Source organism: Sminthopsis crassicaudata, chromosome 4, assembly GCF_048593235.1.
Source record: "Sminthopsis crassicaudata isolate SCR6 chromosome 4, ASM4859323v1, whole genome shotgun sequence".
Taxonomy (NCBI): Eukaryota; Metazoa; Chordata; class Mammalia; order Dasyuromorphia; family Dasyuridae; genus Sminthopsis; species Sminthopsis crassicaudata.
This window is the reverse complement of record NC_133620.1, coordinates 392,402,800-392,427,169: the sequence shown is the minus strand read 5'-3', so window position 1 is coordinate 392,427,169 and position 24,370 is coordinate 392,402,800. Positions and strand designations below refer to the sequence as shown.

At 31.6% G+C, this 24,370-nt stretch overlaps 1 protein-coding gene across 1 annotated transcript in view; it reads right to left on the bottom strand.

Moving 5' to 3' along the window:
* Positions 1–24,370, bottom strand: part of FMN2 (formin 2) — a 460,904-nt gene that overhangs the window by 153,280 nt on the left and 283,254 nt on the right. The window contains exons 10-14 of the mRNA XM_074262500.1: positions 15,384–15,475; positions 15,087–15,216; positions 13,736–13,882; positions 11,221–11,280; positions 10,732–10,852 (exon numbers count right to left, since the gene is read on the bottom strand). Coding sequence (XP_074118601.1) covers positions 10,732–10,852; positions 11,221–11,280; positions 13,736–13,882; positions 15,087–15,216; positions 15,384–15,475 — 550 coding nt within the window. The remainder of the gene's footprint in view (positions 1–10,731; positions 10,853–11,220; positions 11,281–13,735; positions 13,883–15,086; positions 15,217–15,383; positions 15,476–24,370) is intronic.

The following is a 24,370-nucleotide window of genomic DNA, read 5'->3' as shown; positions in this document are numbered from 1 at the left end:
GGAAATTTCTGTAAAAAAGAAGTTTTGTGAATACAATGATAAAACTATTAAATAGTATATTGATACTTGAACATCTCTGGATTACTACCATAGGATACAAGTATGCCACTCTAATAATTTTAATCTAAATTTGTAACCAAATTATAACATAAGGATAATATCCTCCTAAGGAGAAAATGATTAAACAAGGTAATAAGACCAAGATGTAAAGTGAAATTTTTCTAAATAAATGGAAGAGTACATTTTGAGAAAATAGTAGGATTAGATGAGTTTTCTGATCTACACACATCTATATGTATATGATTAGCTTTCAAATTTTATCTATTGTGGAAATTTAGTTAATTTCATTTAGTAATAGTAAGTACAATTTTAGTAATAGTTCTCAAAATGGGATTATGAATTTTTTAATTAAGGATTAAATATTTTATACATAAATTATATTAATGATGACAAAGAAAATGCAATTATTCTCCCATTTAAAAAATCTTATCATTTTAAAAGGCAGAACAGACCATAAATGAGTTTCCTAAAAAAATAGCACCAGGACCAGAAGGATTTATAAGTGAATTATATCAAACATTTAAACATCAATAATTCTAATATTAAATAAATTATTTAAAATAACTAGTAAAAAAAGCATTTTGTCAAATTCCTTTTCAAGAAGCAAATATAACACTGATACCTAAAAACCAGAAGACTTAAAAAAAGTGATAAACCAATTTCATTAATATGGATGCAAAAATACTAAGTAAAACACTAGCTAAAATATGGCAACAATACATTGAAAATATTACACATTATGACCTAGTAGGATTTATACCAGGTATGAAGGGATGATTTAACATAAATAAAACTATCAATATAATTGGTTATATTAATAATAATAAAATCAGATGATTATATCAATGGATGCTAAAAAAGCTTTAGAAAAATTATAACTCATTTCTATTTAAAAGTTTTTAAAAATATAGGCATGAATGGACTTTTCCTTAAATTGATAAAAAGCATATGTATCTAAAATCATCAACAACCAATATTTGTAATAATCATAAAATATAAGCCTTTCTAGTAAGATCAGGTGTGAAAAAAGGATGCCCCACTCCCATCACCAATATTATTCAATATTGTATTGGAAATCCTATCCATGGTAACAAGAGAAGGAAAAAAAACAATCAAAATTTGGAATGTGGTAATAAAATCACCACTTTTTTTTGTAGATAATATGATGTCACAAACAAAACTCTGCAAGAAGAGATAGTAAGAGATGCCCCACTTAAAATTAAACTATATAAACAACCTGGAAGTGCATTTGCCAAGACAAACTCAAGAACTGTATCAGATCTAAAATATTGGAAAGATATAAATTATTTATAAGTAGGCAAGGCCAATATAATAAAAATCAAGAACAGAAAGTCAAAAAGACCTAAAGAACTACTAATAAAAATGCAAAGGAAGGAGATTTAGCAGCATCAGATCTTAAACTTATAAAAATGTAATTATCAAATTTATCTGGTAGCATATATATATATGCATATATATATATAATTACAAATCATATCAGATAAATGGTTTAGGCAAAGATAGAAATAACAAATGATATATAAACTGAAAATCTCTGAAGTTTTTAAATTTGAGAACCAAATTTAAGTGATTGTTTTTCTTTTCTTTTTTCTTTCTTTCTTTCTTTTTTTTTTTTTTTTCTGAGGCAATTGTGTTAAATGACTTGCCCAGGGTCATGCACTTAGGAAGTATTATGTGTCCAAAGCTGATTTGAAGTCTTCCTGATTTCGGGGCCAGTGCTCTATCTACTGTGCCATGTAGCTGTTTTTAACTATATTAAGTCAGAATTATCTAGGAAACTCTAAAAGACATTCTCTACATGAGACCTCTGGAACTCAAAATATACTGCTTAAATGAATATTAAGAATGGGTTACTAGAATACAAGGGGAATTAATTAGGTAACATTGGTGGTAATTACTGTATTGCTTTATATGACTTGTGTTTTAAGGTTTTTTGCTTACTTGGTGACATGTAGATCTTCCTTCTCAAAAGGAATCCATTGTAAGACCTCTAAGTAATTCGATCTGTATCTGATTTAATGTAATTTTGAATAGATGAGAATTGTAAAAAAAAGAACTGATTTTTTTGTTTTGATCTAGTCCTGCATGGGTAAGTAACTAGACTATCTCTACAGGTTGTTTACAGATTGTTAACCAAAAGCCTATGTTACCCAGTCCAAATATTGACACATGGAGTTTTTTGACAATGGTCAACCCTTTTTTCTTCTAAGACTTCCTACCATATTCTTTTGACTAACACTGTTAAACTTGTAGAATGAACTGCTGGATCATCTGAAGAAGGCCCTTGATCTTGAGTGGGTGGGTCTAGGGGCTTCAAGGTTTATAGACAGCTGACAACCAAATGAAAGATCTCTCCTAAGGTTCCAGATGAAGGCTAAGTTTACTGTCCTAGTTTCTGTTTTTGCTTCTGTTTCCTTTCCTTTTCTATTATGTGCAAAAACTAACAGCCTGATTCAAGTGTGTTTTGGCAGTTTTTCTCCTTACATTACTTGGTCTCCTCTTTTCTCCTTGCAAGCAAACAATGGCTAGCAATGATTCTAGGACACAGTTCCCCAGTAGATTCCTTCAAGGAACTTACCCGTTAGCAACATCTCATTCTAACCCAACTGGCCTCTCTTGCATTATGACCTCCTGTTTTTTATTGGTCATAAGGATAAGGGTTCTTTCAGAACTGCTCTTTGGCCAAAATTGGGAAATGTCAAAATATTAGGAGATACCCTATTTTCGAGAGCTAAGACTCAGCAAGCAACTGATGCCTGAACAATACTTTGCACTCACCCTCTGGATGATCTTAGCCACACCAAAATCCCAGGAGTGTTTCTGGTCAAAAAACCTTGATATGAGCATTCTGCTCAACAATAACTACTTGTAATGAGAAAAGGGAAAAAAGGAAAGAAAAATGAATATATGTGTATGTGCATGTGTATATATATATATATATATATACACATATACGCATATATACATATATGTATAGTGCCTATTATGTTCTAAACACTGTGCTAAGTACTTTTTAAAAAATAAATATGATCTGATTTGATTCTTACAACAATAATGTAAATGCCATTATTATCCCCATTTTACCATTTGAGGGAACTGAAGTAAACATATTAAGTGACCTTCTCAGAGTCTGTATCTGTGATTGAATTTGAACTCAGATCTTCTTAACTTCAGTTCTGATAGTCTTATTTACTGTGTCATGAAGGTGCCTCTTTAAACAGTCATTTTATCATCTTAGTGAATTGAGTAGGACACTATGGAGTAAACTGTTTTGACAAAGGAAATATATCCAGTGTATGTCAGAAGGAGGACTTGAACAACCAGTATGTGTCAGAAGCGAAACAGGAACTAGATCATCATACTTCTAAAGCTAATTTTCTATTTACTAACCCCATGCTGCCTCTCAAAAGAAATTACTGAAAAAAGAGAATATCTTATTAAGTAAATTATTTGGCCATGAGGAGGAGGAAGAGAAGTACTAGTAGTATTAGAACTAATAGCCAATCTTATAAGGCATTGCAAATAACTTTATGCAATTATATAACTTTATCCTCACATAATTCTCATTTTATAGAAGTGGGAACTAAGACAATTAAGTGACTTAGCCAGGATCAAACATCTATTAAATATCTGAGACTGGACTTGAATTAACTTCTTGATTCTAGGTCAAACATTCTATTTACTGCCCCACATAAATCCTCATTAAGGATATCCTTGAAATTATGGAATATAAATTCTTCCAGTAGAATGCAAGATTCTTAAGAAAAGGGACTTGTTTCACTTTTGTCTTTGGATCCTTCCCCACTTAGCACAGTATATATCACAGAGTAGATGTTTTTCAATCAGCTTGTTGTGAATAACTAGCACTTATATAGAAATTAAATGTTTGAAACATGCTTTAGTTATATACATTTTAACTCATTTGATCTTCATGACAACTCTGTGAGACAGGTGGTATGATTATTCCATTTTACAGATGTGGAAACAGATTGGAAAAGGTCAGATGACTTGTTTAACATCACAAAGTTTCTGAAGCACAATTTGAACTATGGTCTTCCTAAATCTCTGTTTACGCTGTATTGTCTAGCTAACTCAATAAATACTTATTAAATTGAAATGAATTATACCTTCCTTAATTTTTTTTCTAGAGATGAGAAAAATAGGCAAATGAGTGGTTGATGTTGTCTTGATCAACTTTTTTTTTTCAGGGGTAGGTAAAATTGTTTGATTGTTTCCCCATTGATTGGAATCTTCCCCTCTTTCACCTATCTTGTGAATCATTTCATCAATGCTCTCAGGCTTGTGTCACCCCTAGCATGGGTGTCATCTGTACATACTCAGTCCATTCCAGCTGCTCTTCCAGGCTTTCTGTTCTCTCTTTTCATTTCCACTTCCACATGTAGCACATTGAGGACAGAGGTGTCAGAATCCAAATGTGGTGGCTCCACTGTCATTGAAGAAAATAGAAATGTTGACAGATTGTTTCCATTTTTTCATCTGTTTGCTGTCGTCATTCAAATGTCATCTTTCAATGCTCTTGGGATGATCTGGTTTAATTGATGCCAAGCTTTCCTGTAGATCCATATCCTCATTGTTTCATGAAGTAATACTGTTCATAATCTTCCCCTTCCTTCCACATTATATCTGGCAAATGAGTTTCTACTTTAAATCAAAATTGCAATTTATATAACATAAATGCAGTCCAACCAGAATTACACTTTAGAAGATTAAGAAGTGTTTTATAGATTTATTCCTTATAGAAAACTCAAATCACATATCAGACAAGTTTAGAGTTGAAGTAGGATATGTATGTAGAAATAAGATATATAAATAAAAAATTGAGATTAATATCAAAAATGACCTTGCTCATTAACATCATTATATTTCTGGACTAATGCACACAATATGATACAGTGCTTTTTTTTTTTTTTTTTTTTTTTTGCAACAATCAAAAAAAGTAATTTTGAGAACACTCCTTGACATCAGTTTTAGTGGATATGATGTTGAAGAACAAAATTACATGACACAATAGAAAAAGTTCTGGGAATCTGAGGTCTGGTTCTGGTTGTTCTATTAAGAAACACCAGCCAAGACTTTGAGCAGGTCTTCTACCTCTTGGTTCTTTTCTATTTCATCTATAAAATGTGGAAGGTTTGTCTAGATGTCAGATACATATTTCTTACATTTTATCACTTAATAGTTTAATTTTAGTCATTTATGGTAATATTTTGTTTTCCTTTGCCAGAATGTTTTGGAGTTCAGCAAAAGATCTTAATTATAAGTAAATATTTCCTTGAAATCTATCAAAAATACTTTTATTAGATATGTTATGAATGCAACTATATCTTTAATAGAAAATGGTACAATTAATGGAACCAAAACATACATATAAGCCAACTAAGGAAGAATTTTTACAAAAATTTCCATGCCTAGTTCCGGTAATATAATTACTTGACTCTCTGTACATGTTGAATTAATTTAACTCATGTGGCAAGTACTATAATTTCTATCCTAGAATGATACTAGTACAGAAGTCATCACTTGACATGACTGCATCATGAAGGACTGCTGACAGTCAGAAGAGATCAAAAGCAGATCAGGTTGCTTAAGAAACTATATGTCACTGAATTCAGAAAGACAAGACTGAGTGCCCCAGAGAGTTATGAAACCTGGAGGCAATTGTAGGAGACAAAAGCAATGGACCCATTAATAAAATCCTAAACTGTGCTTCAGTATTCCCTTTTTTAAAATGTTGTATACATAGCACATTAATCCTTGGGGTTCCAACCTTTGAATAAAACAATCCATTTCTACAGAAAACAGAAAAAATTCTCAATTTGAGATAATGTGATTCAAAATCACATACTGTGTCCTTACAATCTGCATATATCTTTTACTATAATTTCTGTCTAATTATCTTAAAATAAAATTTACTTCTCAAGAATATGAGATATATATGCAATTTAGTTAAATCTATTCCAAAGAAAGAATTTACATAGCCTCTAATACATGAAAAGATAAGTCATAATTTGCAATTAAGGCAAAAAAAAAAACATATAGCCAAAGGTCAAATCTTTAGTTATATAAATATGTTTGTTATTATTATTATTATATTCTGATAAAATTTTCTCTAATGCAGTTACTATTTTAAGCAAATTATATTCAAAATTTCAAAAAGCTATGAAATGAATTTTTTAAAGTTTTTTTTTTCCCTTGAGAAAAATCAGCAAAAAGGATAACATTGTACCTTGTGGTAAGATAGGATGATAATTGAAGAAATAAAGAAGGTAGAATTGCTTGGCCAATTTTTTTGCTTTTATTTTCTCTACTACAGAGAATAATCTTTGGACTAGAAAGACTACAAGAAAAAAAAATGACTAATTGGGAATAGAAACCCAGGCTAACTAAGGTGATAGTAAGACATTTAACTGCTCTTGATAAGTTCAGTTGAGCTCAGGCACATGAAAGCACATCCCATGGTAATGAATAAATTGTCAGACTTGATTCCTGTGGATGATTTTGGATGATTACAGAAAATGGAAAGCAAGTACTGCTGAAACTGGATAAGTCAAATATTGCCTCAGTTTGTTTGTTTAAATAAGGAGAAGAAGAGAATAGAGCTTGTAAACTATAAATCAATGAGCCTGACTTTTATCCTTGGGGAAAATAAAATGGATATAGCAAGAAGTCAATAAGTAGAGTTTCATTAAGAACAAATTATTTCAAACTCATGACTTTCTTCTGTGACAGAATGGTGAGATAAACATATCAGGGTCATTTGGATAACGTTTACCTTAATTTCAACAAAAAATTTGACAGTATCTCATGGTGTCTTATGGAGAAGATGATTAGAAATAATATAGATCTGTTATTCCACCATATCTGGTTAAATAGATAGACCTAAACACTAACTGTTAATAGGTGAAGTCTACAACAGGATGATTTCAGAAAGGCCTGGAGAAATTTACATGAACTGATGCTGAGTGAAATGAGCAGGAACAGGAAACCATTGTATACTTCAACAATACTATATGATGATCAATTCTGATGGATGTAGCCATTTTCAAAAATGAGATGAACCAAGTCAGTTCCAATAGAGCAGTAATGAATTGAACCAGCTACACCCAGCAAAAGAACTCTAGGAGATGATTATCTAGGAGATGATTACAGAATTTCCAATCCCTCTAATTTTGTCTGCTTAATTTTGGATTTCCTTCACAGGTTTATTGTACACTATTTCAAAGTCTGATTCTTTTTGTACAGCAAAACAACTCTTTGGTCATGTATACATATATTGTATTTAATTTATACTCTATCATATTTAACATGTATTGGTCAACCTGCCATCTGGGGGGGGGGGGGAAGGGGGAAAATTTGAACAAAAGGTTTGGCAATTGTCAATGTTGTAAAATTTATCCATGCATATATCTATTAAAAAATAGGTGAAGTCTACTTGGAAGAATATCTGTAGCATAGTTTCCTAAGTATCTGCCTGTTATGGTCAGGGGCAGATCTCAAGGGCAGAGTCTAAGAGGCACTCCGAGGCTTATTCTGCCTGAGCCTGATAACAGGACATAAAGGTATTGAGTAAGCTTCATTAAAGAGGAAAAGCTTCCTTGCTCTTGCTGATCATGCTCAAACTCCTGGACTCTCAGTCATGTGACCAGGGGACTATAAAAAGGAGATTGCAGAAGGGGGGGGGAAGAACTCAAGGGAACTCGAGGGAACTTGAGCTAACTCCCAGGAAGAAAGAGGGGAACTCCAGGAGAACTCTGGAGGGCAGGCTAGAGGGAATGTTAGGGAATACTATGTAAAGAGTTAGAATAAAGACCTCTTGCTGCATACTTAAGTGACTTGGGTGCTCTGTGGTGGAACTTCTAAAAAGGTAGCTCTCTGATTAGGATAATCAGAGCTGAGACATTCGAAAACCTGGTGAAGGTGAGAAACCAGTTGACCCCTGCTGAGGTAAGCAGCTGGGAGGTAACGTCTGCCCATGGTCTTTTGCCACTTAATCTTTTTGCCACTTATTTTTGAAGCTATATATGTCAGGCTTATTGAGTTTTCTAATGACAACATTTGGGAGTATAGTTAACAGATTAGATAATGAGATCAAGATTCAATCAATCACAATCAATTAACATTTATTATGTAGCTATTAAGTTCAGCAGGCACTGGATTCAAAATTTATTTTTGAGATTAATGTTTGGCAAAATTTAAAATCTTACATCTCATTTCAAGATAGCAATTAAACAAGAAAAGAAGTATAAGAAATAAGATGAGGTGGCAAATCTTACCCAAAGGAAAAGATTTAGGCTTTTGTAGTGACCTAAATGCATTCTGGGTGAACCCTATATGATATGGTTGTCAAGAAAGATAATGAATCTTGTGCTACATTAAAACTTAAATAGCTTCCTCATATTGTGTTATTCATTTTATAATTCTGTCAAGTGTCAGCTCAATTAAAAAAAATCAGGCAACATTTATTGTACATAGCATTCTTTCTGCTGAAAATGCAAAAGTTGAAAATGGAATAGCTTAGTTTTCTTTTCGTCTAAGACTTTGTAATCAATTTTGGGATACATAATATATCTGCAAAATGGAATAAAATAAGATAGAAAATATTTTAATAATTTTTAGGAATACTGGTTCACTTGGAGCTTAGGGAAGGAATAGGGAAAAATTCCAGAAGATTTCTTGGAAGAAGTAACAATTGATTTGGACTTTGGAAAAATAGGTAGAGATAAAGTGAAAAGATGCTACTTAGAATTGACAGGGCAGTCCATTCAAAAGCAAGAAGATAGGGGATTACAGATGAAATCAAAACCCAAGAAATAGTCTAATTTTGCTATACTTCTTCCAAAAAAAGTAATTCTGAATAAGGCCACATAAGCAAATTGAAGTCATACAATCTCGTGGTAACATTCAGTATTTAGAAAAGTGTCTGGTAAAGGAGAATCTCTTATTAATGCTTGATAAATAAAAAGTTTGTATTGGATCTTAGGGCTTCTGCTCATATTTCTTTTCCTTTCTTTTTTTTCCCCTGAGGCAATTGGGGATTAGTGACTTGTCCAGGGTCACATAGCTAGGAAGTGTTAAGTATCTGAGATCAAATTTGAACTCAGGTCCTGACTTCAGTACTGAGGCTCTAACCACTGTGCCACCTGGCTGTCCCTAAAAAAGGCTTTCAATAATCCAGGGGGAGAGAGGTGACAAGTGCTAACCCTGCTATGGTAATTGATCCCTGTAATTGTTAGAGCCTCTCTCTTCCCTGAAAATATTGTGTATTTATGTGTTTGGTCAAAACTCCTCTATTGTTTGAGATGTTTGAGATGAAGCAATGGATAGAGCTATACCTGAAATAAGGATAACTTCTGTTCAAATTCTGCATCAGATACTTGCTAGTTGTCTAACTCTGGGCAAATCCCTTAATCAATCTCCATTTCTTTACCTATAAAAAGGAACTAATAATAGTAGTTACCTTCTAGGGTTGTTGTGAAGATTAAAGGAAATCTTGTTAAAGTGCTTTTCAAACTTTAAGGCACTATAAAATGTTAAATATTATAATTATGTTTATATTAGAATATTGATAGATTTTTGAGAGCAAGGAATGCTTTTGTTTTTGGCCTTTGTATATCTTGTGCTTAGCAGTATGTCTAATCATACTGAGTTCTCAATATGTCCACTCAATCAAATATGAATACTTATACTAATGTGATTGCTCATCCTTGAAGTATTTCAGTACATAAAAACTTAATGGGGGGGAGGGAAAGAACTTTCAGAGTATGGTAATTTAAGTAACTGATTTAATAAGAAATCAATGTCTACTCTGAAAACAGCATATTAAGTCATCTGTTATTGAGATAAACATACAGCTCTGTTATCAAATCATCAATAACTTTAGCTTTGAAATCTTGTTCCTGATATTTGAATTGTGAATCCAAATCTGGCTCCATATTGAAATCATGAATCTTCATTATGATTCCAACAACACTTCAGTAATGTCTATATAATTTCAAAGAGCTAAAAGTACCATAAAAGGAAATATTTCCCCTAGGATATCTAGAAATATTGTTTAACTGCTTTATTTTGGTTTTTGAAAGTTTCTTCAGGGAAAAAGCCTCTCCTTAGCTACCTGCTTGGTCTATCTGCAACAGTGCATCACCTACAGGGCTTTTTTTTTTTTTTTCACTGAATGCATAGAGGAAAAAGTCACATAATTCAGAAGCCACAAATTCTGAGAGTTAGGAAAGGAACAAATATTTATAAGATGTATGAGGAAGTTAATGCAATGTAAAACCCCAAGGAGATGTCATAGTGTTGACCATGTCAATGAAAACAAGATCATAAAAAACACTGAAGAAATGTCATTCCATCCATACATTGCAGATTATATTCAAGAAGTATTTTGTGGAATACCAATATTTCTTGGTTTTGTTTTTGTTTTAGAAACAGAAAAGAGTAAGCATAATGGTTAAATATTTTCTTTGTCACAGAAGTATTAATTAAACTACCCAAAGCAAAAGCTACACAAAAATGAATACATTCTACGCAAAAATTAATACATTTAATTCACATTGAAAAGGTTTCATTTGTTCATCAGCATAGGGAAATTATATAAATGGATTATCAGACTTCATTGTATTCTGTTACCTCTCAAATCTTTCTTCAGTTTTCGAAGATCTTTCTGAAAGTCTTCAAACTTCATCTGGGAGGCTTGAAAGAGGTCCTGGGGTTCTGGCAGTGGAAAAACACATTGTTCTTTTCCAGCATCCTGTGAAACAAGGGGAATAATGCTTTTTTTTTTTTTTTTTTTTTTTTTTTTTTTTTTTTTTTTTGCTTGTTTGTTGTTTTTTGAAAGAAGAACAATCCAGCACCAGCTCTGAAGTCAGGAGGACCTGAATTCAAATCCGGCCTCAGACACTTAAAACTTAATACTCAGACACTTAATTAATAGCTAATAATAGCTATTCTTGGACAACTCACTTAACACCAATTACCTCGGGGAGGGGGGGGGGAAGAATAATCATCCACAAGCATAAAAAGAAAGAAAAAGGACATACATATATTAGGATACCACTCAGTTTTCATTGAGTAAATGAAGTAAATTTGGCTGGGTACATAGAATTTACAATTACTTACCTGATCGAAATTTCGAAGATAATATGAAACGATATACGATAAAAGACTCCGGCTATTGTCCTAGGCAGAAAGATCAAAATGAATAAAGGAGGTTTAAATTTTATTCCCTATTAAAATCCTAGACATCATCATATATATGATGACATTTTAAATGAAAAGTGAAATTCTATAAGACAGATTGTCTTTCTGTACCTAAGATACTTAACTGTCTCATCTACTTAACATTATTCTTCCTTTTATCAGACCAGTATCAGAATTGGTTAAGAGGAGTGTATAAAACATAAAAATTATCCTGTTTTTGTTTGTTTGCTTCTTTAGTTACTAGCTTTTTGTCTATTTATTTAATTATCTTTTATTATTACTTTTATTGATATTATTAATTTATTGTGTTATATAATAATTAAAATAATTAAAAAATAAAAATACTTTATTTAATTTAGTCACACACATAATTCTTTAGAGGAAAGCTAATCTTTAATGATGAAATGTATGATTTCTGTCTTAATTGAAAGAATTTAGAATTGACAGGGCTTTATGAATAGCTGTGCAAGCTATTTAACCACCTGTAAGTTGGAGACTCAGTTCACATTTAAGAGAAACCCCTCAAAAAAAGAATAAAATAATTAAAAATCATTTTTGCTTTATAGCAATCATTTTAGATAATAAATTATGATGTAAATCACCCAATGTTGGCATACTTTAAGGAATTTAAAATTCATTAGCATAATGAATTATGTATGATGAGTTCTAATCTCAGGCTTAACAGGCCACTTTTCTTTTGCTTTTCTGTCAGAGATTCATCTAGGAATTGATTTGGCTCTAGAAATTGTATGCATTGCTCATTATTGCTACCACATTTGAATCAAAACCATGCGATATAAAATTATGACTGACATTTTGAGTTTTATCTACTTTAAACTAAACCTCCTGAGATATAATGCATATGCTCCTGGATTTTCTAATTGTTATGATTATAGCCAGTGGTTGCTGGTTTTTATTTTTGTTTTAATTCATATCCTTCTCTCTTCATATACCCCCTAGTACTTTGATTTCCTAATCGAGACCTATTAATTAAAAATAAAATCTAAAAATCTGCTTTTAAGTGATCACTTTTAATTTTTGGTTTGTGGTTCTACTAACTCTATTAACATGAACTTACTAGTTAGATTGAAATGAGTCAACAATATATTTACTAGAGGCTTGGTGTTCATAGTAATCTATATAATCCTATGAGAGTGTTTTAGAATTAGAAAGAGCCAGATTCAAATATTTTCTCAAATACTTTCTAACTGTGTAACTCTGGGAATGCCACTTAACCTTTCTGAGTCTAGGCTCCTTCATGAAATAAGGATAATAATCTTTCACATGATATTGTTATAAGGATCATGTGAGATAAGATGTTTCAATAACTTCTTGAAGTTTTAAACTTTAATAACTTAAAACTTATTTTAAACTTTAATTATGTGAAATTGCAAAAGGTGTTCCAATAATCTTCATGCACTTTTAATTTTTAATAACTTAAATTTTATTTTAAACTTTAATAATTAAAATGATATCAAGATTTTTGTGACATTTTGTATAATCTCATTAATTCTTAGAACAATTCTTTTTGGTATATTATTGTCCCCTTTCCATGAAGAATCCCAAGCTGAAGAAATCTAAGAGGCATTCATTCCTAGAGTCACAAGTATCTCTAACAACTTTATAACTTAATAAGGTGGATTTAATAACTTAAAGTTGAAGTAAGAATTTTGGGATACCTTGTATGTAAATAAAATACTTAGCAAACTTTAAAGTATGGCATAAAAGTTATCTATAAATAGAAGTAGTAGATATAATTGTGTTATTCTAACATTCTCTAAGGAGATATACCAAAAAAACCCCACAAAAATCTAGTGATTAAATTTAATGATTCATAAGATTTTGAACTAGAAACATTTGAGAGATCATCTATTCTCATCAAGTATCAAAAAGATATAATTATATTAATGTAGCTAGATATATTTTTTTTAATTTCAGTCAAATATTTCACTTCCTTTAGAAAGATATTATAGACTCTTCCTAAATTTTTAAGTACTTGAGTCTCTTGGACTAAATCTAAATAATTAATTTAAATAAGAAAAACAAACAAACAAACAAACATTCTGCTAGAGGCTATTTTATCTTAGGGAAAAGTAGAAATCCCTCAGATTTCTGATATAGAAAAATTTCCCATAGTTCAACTGGTCTTTGCATAAACATAATTGGTCATGAAATCAAGAAGGAAATTTGTAGTTCTAGTTGGATTCATAGTCATCAAAGAGGACATAGGATTAATGGTTATTTATTTAAGGAAACATTCTAATACTCAACACACATACACACAAAAATGAACAGTTCTTTAACTTAGATATAATTTGGCTTTAAGGTATAAAGAAACAATTATTACATAGGACACATATTCAAACTCCTTATTACTAAAAAAAAAATTATTTCATCTTCTAGTGATCCTATAGTCAGTCATAAAAATACTTACACTGCTTTTGACATCTTTCAGCTTTGGAAGAATGTCTAATCCAAAACCATCTGCCTGTCCCCGAGTCTTGTTCCCACCATTCATGTAATTACCAAAGGCAAGAACCAGACCTAGAACCTGCATAACCCCTGACCCATTTTTCAATGTCTGCAAAATAGGATAAAGAACAATTTTTCTTAATTAAAATTTTGTATAACATTTATCAATTTTTACAAGAGTTGTCATCACATAATATGCCAAGCGTCCAATATATTCACTAACATTTTAGGTTACATCCATTTATCATTATTTCTATTTACAATTTATAGTTCATTAGAAAATGTCTAAAATGCTTATTAAAGTCACAAAACACACAGAAGTTACATTTACATAGACATAAACAAAGGGAGAAAAGCCTTAAACCACAGAAAGAAAATAAAATCATACCAACTAAAATAATACATTCTAACATACATTTCACAAGTGAGCCAAAGGGGGCATTGGAGAGACCCCTGTCTCTCAAAATAAGCATCTGATACCATGTCTCCTATTCTTTTTTAAACTAAAAAGGGCTAGAAAAAGGAATACTTTGAAACAAAGATTATTTCAAGAGAAGTTCTTTGTAGCTATTCTAAATTTACATACCTCCTTACAACCCAAGTAATCTGGCATCAAAACTAATACTAAAAAAATGTTGACATAAAGAAATACACTTTATAGAGATTAAATTTATCCCATATATTTCACACTTGTTTCTTCCAAAGCATTAAGTTAGGATTAACTTTGTATTATTTATACTCAGCTCATCTTTTTATATATATATATTTTTAATAATAGGAGAAAAATGGTATTGCTGTCCCTAAACTTTAAAAATTTTTGATATTGACAATTTATGCAGAGTATTATTACTCCAACTTAAAGAAAGCATTTTAGTCTCAAATTCAGCTATACTCTTGTCTTCAAATCATTGGGGTGGACTAATTATTAGCAATTTGTTGAGCAGACCCTTCCAAAAATCAAAGAAAGCAAACAAAATGCACTCAAATGGCATTCATTTGGTTGTCGGATGTATGAAAGCCTCTACAAAGTGAAGATTTTGCTTTGGCAGCAGCAGAAGGCGCAGTATTCTCTAGAGGCTGATGTGCATTGGCAGGAATCTTATGATGCTGCAGTGAAGCCCTGAAAGCCAATCTGAACATGTGCTTTGATCTGGAAGCACCATCATAAAATGTTCCATTCGGCAGGACTGTGATCCTTCATATTTAATGAAGACTTAAAGTAAATAAAAAAGAAAACTTTTGAAATATGAACATGACTGAGTGAGATTAAATATCAGAAATCTAGCTCCAGCTTTCTCTGGACCAGAACCCACCTCACACAACTTCTGGAGTAGTTCAAGTTTGCGGCGAATAGAACAAATACTTTCTGAAAATGTTGACTGGAACAGGATGCAAAAGACTCTCTCTGAAAAGTTGGGTATTAGTGATAATTCATAAAGGAACCTGAAGAAAAAGAGTCAAATGAAGAGGGAATATATAATTCACATAAACAGATTTTTAGTTTTACATCATTCCTAACAATTAAGTACTTAAGATACTGCACTTTCCTAATGGAAATAACCCATACATCTTCTGGATGATTCTTCTTTGGCTATAAGAAGCATGCTTACTGTTCAGGTTTGTCCAAAGACTTGGCATTTTCTTTTTCTTTGCATGATCTGCCATGCTTTTCAATTTTTTCCAATTCGTCTGTCTGTGCTCTCTGGAAAAAAGAAGACATTTTTTCCCTGAAAACCTGGCCAATTAAACTCAAAAGATAATAATTGTCTTCCTACAAAAATCACTTGATATTTTCATATTCCTTAGCATCTGTTTGTAGTAAAACTTTACTTAATTCATGAGGCATTTTAAAGTGTAAATATGTTTAATGCAAACCAGATTACCTCCAAATCTTCCAAATAATGTTATTGACTATTAGTAATCTGCAAAAGATTTATTCATTCAAGCATGCATTGAGACAATACATTTTTCCTTTCCTGTTCTTTTGGCTGTTTATATACTCTCTAGGATGAAAGAATTTGCTTTTAAAGTGGTATTTCTCATTCAAAAATCAGTCAAGTTGAATTTGAATGTAATGTGATCCTAAAGATTTATGTAAAGTTATTTCTCTCATGGTAAAAGAAAGGGATTTATTTAACTATCTCAATCACTGTTCACTGCTATTTAGGCTATGAGAAATTCCCAAAGTAATTTTTAGTTTGACTTTTAATGTGAACAACACAAAAATCACAGAATGTACACACAATATTTTGTCACTTTTCCTGAATTTTCTTTTTGGTGGAATGTCTTTAAATATATTTTCTTCTATGTACCTATATATGCTTCCCTCTCTCATACACACATGAACTAAAGATCAAATTTATTGTCCTAATCTTATTTTTTTGTGAATCTCCATAAAATATTTTAGCAGCATATAAAGAGTGTTATAGACATAGAAGAACAAATCTACCTTTCAGATTAGACTTCTTAAAAACATATTACTTTTGTCTACATGTGTGCAGTTTGGTAGGGTAGTCACAATAAGTAAGAACAAAATGCATTTTGATGTGATCTCCTTTTTGTAAATATATGAAATCAATCATGTTACATTTTCTGAATGCATGAAAGAGAATGTGCGAAATCACATAACTTATGCTTGGGCCAGTTCCACAGAACATAAATTTTATTCTGTTATATGTAATATTAAAACAATAATTCAGTCAACCAACAAGTATTCTGCAAGTCTGGATGGACTTTGGCCTGATAAGTTTGAAGTTCCATGGCATCCTTTTAGTTTTAGATGATTTCAAAATGTGACTTCTGGTTGATGAGCAAGCTCAAATAAAAAAGACATCATCTACAATGAGGCATTTTTTAATGAGGGAAGAATAAGTGATGAGTCACATACTGAGGTGAAATATTGATTCTTTGATGGTGTGATTCTTTGTATTTGAAATAAAAATAAAATATAAAGTCTTACGAGGGGAAGAAGAAGATAGTGTCTTTCAAATACCCAGTTGCAGCAAAAACAAAAACAAAAAAACAAAAAGCGAAGCTATTTGCAGAATTCAAGTCAATAAATATTTAACTTCTCATTATAAACGGAGTTCTTTGAGAGATACGCACATAGAATAAGTCTATCTATTATCATGGAGTCTTATAGTCTAATATGAATTATCATGTTATAGTGAAAATGCCTTGGCTTTGTAATCAGAGGGTCAGGTTAAACCCTCACCTCTCATGTTTAATATCTCTGTATGATCCTGCACAAATCATTTAGGCTTTCTGACTCCCAATTCCCTCATCTGTAAGTAATGGCATATATCAGCAACTTCTAAAATCCCTTTCAACTCTACATCTTTTGCTACATATATTACTAACTATAATCTACCATATCATATCATTGTATAAGCTTTAGAAAATGTATGGATAGTGATCAAATAGTTATAGCAGAGAAGTTATTGCAGATGGAGGGAACAGTATGATCAAAATGTTTGAGTTACACATATCTCATTCTTCAAATAAACATGGAAATTATCACAATAGTTTGGAGAAGGAATTATCAGACATTATTCACTTAAAAGTATCTGCATAAGTCAGATCAGGGGAAAATTAAGTAATACATAGAATAAGGAGAAATATTGATTCTTTTTTGTATGACATAAATCAACCAAAAAACATTTAAGTGCCATTGTATGCTAGACATTAAATGCTAACATTGTGTGTTTGACAAATGCTAGGGATCTGAACACAAGCAAAAGACAGTTCCTGTTCTTGAATTCACAATCTAATGGGAAAGAAACTGAGCAAGTAAAAGTGTACAAACTATATCCAGTATAAATAGAAAATAAATAGAACAGATGAGAGATTATAGAATTAATAAGAGTTTGGTAAAAGTTTCCTGTAAAAGATGGGATCTTAATTGAATTTCCAAGAAGACAGAGAAGTAATGGAGTGAAGAACACTCCAAATTTGGGGGACAGAGGAAATACCCAAAAGTAAGAAATGGAATGTCCTACTTCCTGAAATAGAAAGGATTGAATCAGAGTAGATGAACCTGACTGTTCTCTATACTTTCCTGGGAAAGCTCCAGGCATTAGAAAACCTAACTAGGATCTGGTGAGTTAGAGTCTCATGCCATTAGAATCCCCTCCAGGATACCTCTTCATGAATCTATACAGAGATTCACATTCACCATAAAGGAGACTAAAGACAAAATTTAAATTGAGCTGCCCTCCAACAGAGCTTTGACATTGACCTCAGAATCATATTATAATAATGTTTTCTAAAACATTAGAGGTTAGAAACCTTTTGACAACTGGATAGCACAGAAGATAGAATGCCAAGCCTGAAATCAGGAAGGCATGTTTCTGCATTCAAATCTAACTTCAGACATTTATTACTTGTGTAAACTTGGGCAAATTACTTCACCCTGTTTGCCTCAGGTTCCTCATCTATGAAATGAGCTGGAGAAGGAAATGGAAAACACTCCACTATCTCTCTCCTTCCCTCTCTCTCTCTTCCCCAGTCTCATTCTCTTTCTTTCCTTCCTTCCTTCCTTCCTTCCTTCCTTCCTTCCTTCCTTCCTTCCTTCCTTCCTTCCTTCCTTCCTTCCTTCCTTCCTTCCTTCCTTCCTTCCTTCCTTCCTTCCATCCTTCCTTCCTTCCTTCCTTTCCTTCTCCCTCTCTCTACACACATGTATATTTATGTTTGTGTGTATATATATGTATGCGTGTACATGTACATGCATACACACACAGAGAGATGATCAAATGGGGTTATAAAGAGTTCCCAAGAAACATTTTAAGATGTGCAGGGTTTTGCCACAGCATGTAAATTCTGGCTTTCAACTTGTAAAAACACTAACATTAAAACAAAAAACAAACAAACAAAAAAACATATTATTTCCATCACCAACCCATTTATACCCCTAAGACATAAATGCAAAATTAGACTGGGAAGATAACTATTGAAATACATGTATTTTAGATAGACTATGCCAGAAGAACTAATATAGGAGCCTACTTCAACTCATCATCCAAGTATTTGTAAGTTTAAACAACAGTATGGAACCTGGATTTAACTATCATAAAAACAATTGGGGTTGCACACCGCTTCCCATACCATGCTTCACTCTCATCCCTATTTCACCCCCAACCAATATTCTATAGAGGGCCTTCAATCCCCACTTTACTATGTTCAAGAGTGGCTTGAGCAGTAAGTTCTATACACACCTGAAGTCCTATATAATCCAAAGTACCTTTCCATTTCTACTTTTGGAAGATTCTCACTTTTATTTTGGTTTCAATGTTCAATTGATTTCATTCTAGGCAATTTCTTTCTCACTTGGTACATTTCAAACTCTTTAATATCCCTCCTTTTGTCTTCAAAATCTTACCCAATTACCTCAAGAAAAATCTCCTCTATTCCCACCCCTCTATCTTGAATTCACTTGTGAGAGGCAAAATAACCTTAATTATAGATAACAGGCATAAGAGTGGCATTAGTGATATGACTTTATAATAAAAAAGAAAACTAGATTTTAAGTGAAATTTTTAAAAAGAGTAGTATAATCAAACTTTTAACTTCTTGAAGCACTGAAAAATCACTCATAAAACATTATCAACTCTCAGTCTATCTTTCTCTAATTTCACCTGCATATCATATTTCTCCAATACTATCCAGATGATAATTTAAATATAAAGATATATAGAAAAATAAATACATAATATAACAAAATACAATTGTACATGAGTATTTTTGTGTTTTCTGGGCTCGTTGGTTAGTGACTGGGAGATAGCAGGCTGTTTCTTGTACTAGTTCACTGAATCCAATTTAGCACATTTTAAAAATATCTGTTATGTAATTAGCAGCATGCTTATAAGAAAGGGGAATGAAACATGGTTCCTGTCCTGAAGGAGATCAAATTATAGGTTCTATCACTACATAGATTTGTGGCTGTCCCGAAATTCTTGGCCTCAGTTTTCCTATTTGTGAAATGTATAATGGGAAGTAGAGAAATTTAAGCTCTAAAATGCTTTGTAAAATATTCTATTAAAGTGTTTTTCTATTATTTTTCTTTTATTGTATACCTTATCTCAGCAGCAAAATGAATTAGTATTTGAGAAAATATTACACAAATTCAATTAATATCTGTAACATGGTTTCTACTGGAAATTGTGTTCTAAGTGCCAGACAACTCATTTGCAGATGAACTTTTAGATCCTACCTTGCTTATTAGATAGGATGCATTAGCATGATAGATTGGGGAAACAGTATCATAAAGAGACACAGCAGAAAAGGAACCAGAAACTCAATTTTCCTTTTCTTTCTGCCAATCAAATTTCAATATTAGCATTCTTAGAGAAAAACAATAAATTTTCTCTCTGCTGCTTGTCTTGGCAAGGACCACATTCTGATATACATTTTTTATTATTCCCCATTACAATAAAATACTATAGAGGTGACCATTATCCTTATAAAAATTCTCTATTTCTGTAAATATTCTCAAAGTCAAGTAGAGATATTTCAAAAAACTGTAATGAAAAGAATTTTGGACTTAAAAAACAGGAGAGTGACTTTAAAACCCACTTTAGATACTACTATCACTGTGATTACAGTGCAAGTTAAATAACTTCTTAGAGCCTCAATTTCTTCATCTATAAAATTAGGAGAAAAATACTTGTACTACATATTTTCACAGAGGTGTTATAAGAAAAAAGATGTACATATCTTAAAATACTTAATGTGAGTTGCAATGGTTGGTAATGATTCAAAATTTGTCAGAATCAGAAGATAATGATAATTTTGGAAATAAAAAAAATTCTTAAGAGGAGCATACTTTATATTTTGCAGATTGTCTACTTTGATTTAAATTAGGAGATTGAATAAACAACCAAGAATATTCATTGGAGGTTCACCTGTCACAGATTGTTAACTGAGAAAGAAAACTTACCAGAGTCTATAGATATTTCTATAAATAATACCCAACTGCTCATTTTGTTTTTCCCCTCCCCCTTCAACCTTTCCATTTATTCAAGAGGTATCCCTATATACCTGGCACAAGGTTTGAAGCTATATTAAAACACACCAAAAATATCTCTGAAGTTAAACAGTTTATAAGATCTATTGAATTAACTCCTATGCTTGTTTTCATGAGGTAGATCTCTGACACTTCAGTTATTTATTCACATCTTTGAAGGAAATGGGAGACACGACTCTATCCTATCATTTGTGATGTTGTTCTTGATGCTTGTTAGGATTGCTTATGTAGTTTAAAACCTGATGGATATAATTACTGAGAAGGGTCCCAAAAAGCCCTTTTCTATTTTTGTCCTGAATTTTTTTATGGAATTATGATCACTTATAACCAATAAGCTGACATTTGTGGAGGTCTTCCTATGTAAATATGAGTAGAAAAAGCTAAGTAGTGCAACCGATAGAATACTAGATCTTTTGTCAAAAAATTAAAATTTAGTCTCAGATAGATGTGTGTCCTTGATGAAATAATTTAACCTCCATCTGCCTTGTTTTCCTCAACTGAAAATTTGGATAATAACAGAATCTACCTGGCAGGATTATGAGATTGAAAGAAAACATTTGTAAATCACTCTGTAAACCTTAATACTATATAAATGCTAGCTGTTGTTATATCACATTTAATATAATTATATTTTATTACTTTGTAACCACACAACACAAGTATATATAGAATAAAGAAGTAGGAAGAACTAAGACAATGGTCTGAGATTTTTTTTTCCTTTGTGGTAGAGGGGGAACCTGGGCCAATGTGGGCATTTCTTTAGCCTTACTATACATAGTTGTATGAGAACTTTATCTTGCTTTATCAATAGGGACAGAGAGGGAGAAGAGATACAGAAGGTGAACTTAATGAAAAATAAAATAAACATTAATTTAAAACAGAATGAGTATGAAGTATTTGGGAGAGGGAGGGCATTACAAACTGGAAAAATTAGGAAAAAAGATTCAACTATCACATCTCATTTGAAGCAGTCCCATAGATATAGATGAGGAGGGAATTCTTTGCAACCCGGGGGCAACACACTGTGAAAAACATGGAAGATGGAGTGTCTTGTGTGAGGAATAGCAAGTAGTCAAGTATGGCTATACCACAAAATATGTAAAACAGAATAAACAAGGATAAGGATAAGCAGGATAAAGCATAGGATAAGAAATAAAAATAAAAATACTGTTTAAACAGGAAAAAAAAAAACATTGACCTAATTATCACTGATAAAATTCTGCCATTCAAGATAGTAGAGAATTGATACAAATATAGAAGAAGAGCCATTCCCCCAGTAAATAATTGGTAAAAACTGAAAAAAGCAAAAAAGAAATACAATTAAAAGCTACATGAAAGATTTATCTACTTCTGTGATAAGAGAAATGCAAATCAAAACAACTTCAAGGTTTTGCCTCACAACTCAAAAATTGATAAAAACACAAAAAATGGGAAGAATCAATGTCAGAATGTTTGTGGAAAGGCAGTCACATTAATATTCTATTTTTGAAATTGTAAAATGATTCATCCATTCTGCAGAGCAATTGGAATTATGCTAAGAATGTGACTAAAATGTCCATTCCCTTGACGCAGAAATTTTACTGCTAGACTAAAATCCCATGGTGGTCAAATACAGAAACTCCCATAAGGCACCAAAATATTTGCAGCAGTATTTCTTTTTTTCTGGAAGCAAAGAAATGAAAACAAAATAGAATCCTACTAAATGAATACAGTTTATTAAAATTGTGATACTACAATAACAACAATCACCTCCCCCTCAAAAAAAAAAAAACAAACAAACAAAAACAAAAACAAAAAGCAAACTTCTCTAATCACAGTTAAGCTTATTCTTGAAGAAAGTTGAGAAAATAGAAAATATGCTTCTCTTCTTTTCAGAGGTGGAATATTATGGATTTGGAAGACTACAAAGGTCAAATGAAATATAATGATCACTTTTATTGAAGTGTTTTGTTTAAATTTTTTCTATTTCTTTAAAAATTGTTGGTTATCATTATTGTTGCTATTATTTCAGCTTTGAAAGTCATGCATTGATATTCCAAGGTCATTTTTGGAAAGTGGCTCACATGGTAACAGGCTGGGGGCTTCAGTTATGTATCATTTTAGCTTTTACCAACTTTTTACCAACTACCTTACTGACACTTGCACTTCTGTCTTTTCTCCTCTGGTTTCCAGTTTTAGAAACATATTTTTATCACTACTGCTACTGTTAATGCAAATGCTATATCAATCCATTCATCAATAACCTTAATAAATATTCCTGTAACTTTCCAAACTAAAAATCCTCCATGAGGCTAACACTTTTTCTATATGTATTTTCTCCTTTATTATATTGTAAATTCCTTGAGGACAGGGACTTTCTTTGATTCTATTTCAATTTGCCTTATCACTTACCATAGTTTGGGGCACATAATAAGAAGTTCATTCATAGATTTATTTATAATTAACTTGAGTGAAGTAAGGAATGTATTAAGAAATAAATATTATATAATAACAAAATACACTAATGAAAATATTTTCAATTAAAAACCAGAAGCCAAAATAGTTTGTTGACTTGAAGACAGCATTAAGAACAAATGTCCCACCAAAAATAATGGTATCAGTGATAATTAATAAAGAAAAACAATGCTTAACATTTCTGTTATACTTTAGATTTAGTGATAACATCGCTAAATCATATCATAAATAATTCTCATAACAATATAGTAAGGGAAATACTATTATTTCCCTCAGTATATAGATGAAAAAAATAAAACTATTACAAATCATTCAACTTTTATTTGAAGCAGAAATTGAAATTGTGTCTTCCTGACTCCAAATATAGCATGCTATACTGCCTACTATTATGCTCTAGTACTACTATGATGCAGGGTTTCTATGGGATTGCCTGGAACCATACCCACCATTTATATCATTTTTATAGGAAAAAAAATTAAGAATTCCAAGTAATTTGCTACTAGAACAGAACTCACTAGAACATTGGAGAGTACTTATATAATCTTGTTTAGGTGATAATGTCTCTAATTACAAAAAAAAATTTGGTAGATATAATCTGGTGATAATAATAATAAATACAAATTATGCAACATAATATCTGAACTCTTCCTCTATCCAGCAAAAATAATAACATATCATAGATTTGTAAATATATTTCCTGAGAGGAAATTTTTAAATGGTGGACCCATATACTACATGGACAGTTAAACTTATTTATTTATTGGCTGAAAGTTTTTTTTTTTTCCTTTCAGAAAAGCAGAATTGAACATCCATCACTTAACCCCATATTGGTGAAAATCTATGCTACCAGAAATGTTGAGCCAAAAGTACACAGATCACCATCTGGAAACATTTAACTTTCCAAATGTGACCACTATTTAGGGAAATCACAATTTGCATTGTGCATCCCTGCTTAGAAGTTTGGTTATTTATACTCATGATAAGCTTGTTGTATAATGGATTCATTCAATTATTTATTTTATAATTTATAAGACAAAAAGAAATAATAAAGGATGCTCCCTTCAACACAATATCTAAACACTCTAAGAATTATTACTTCCACAATGCTACAATTATTTTCAG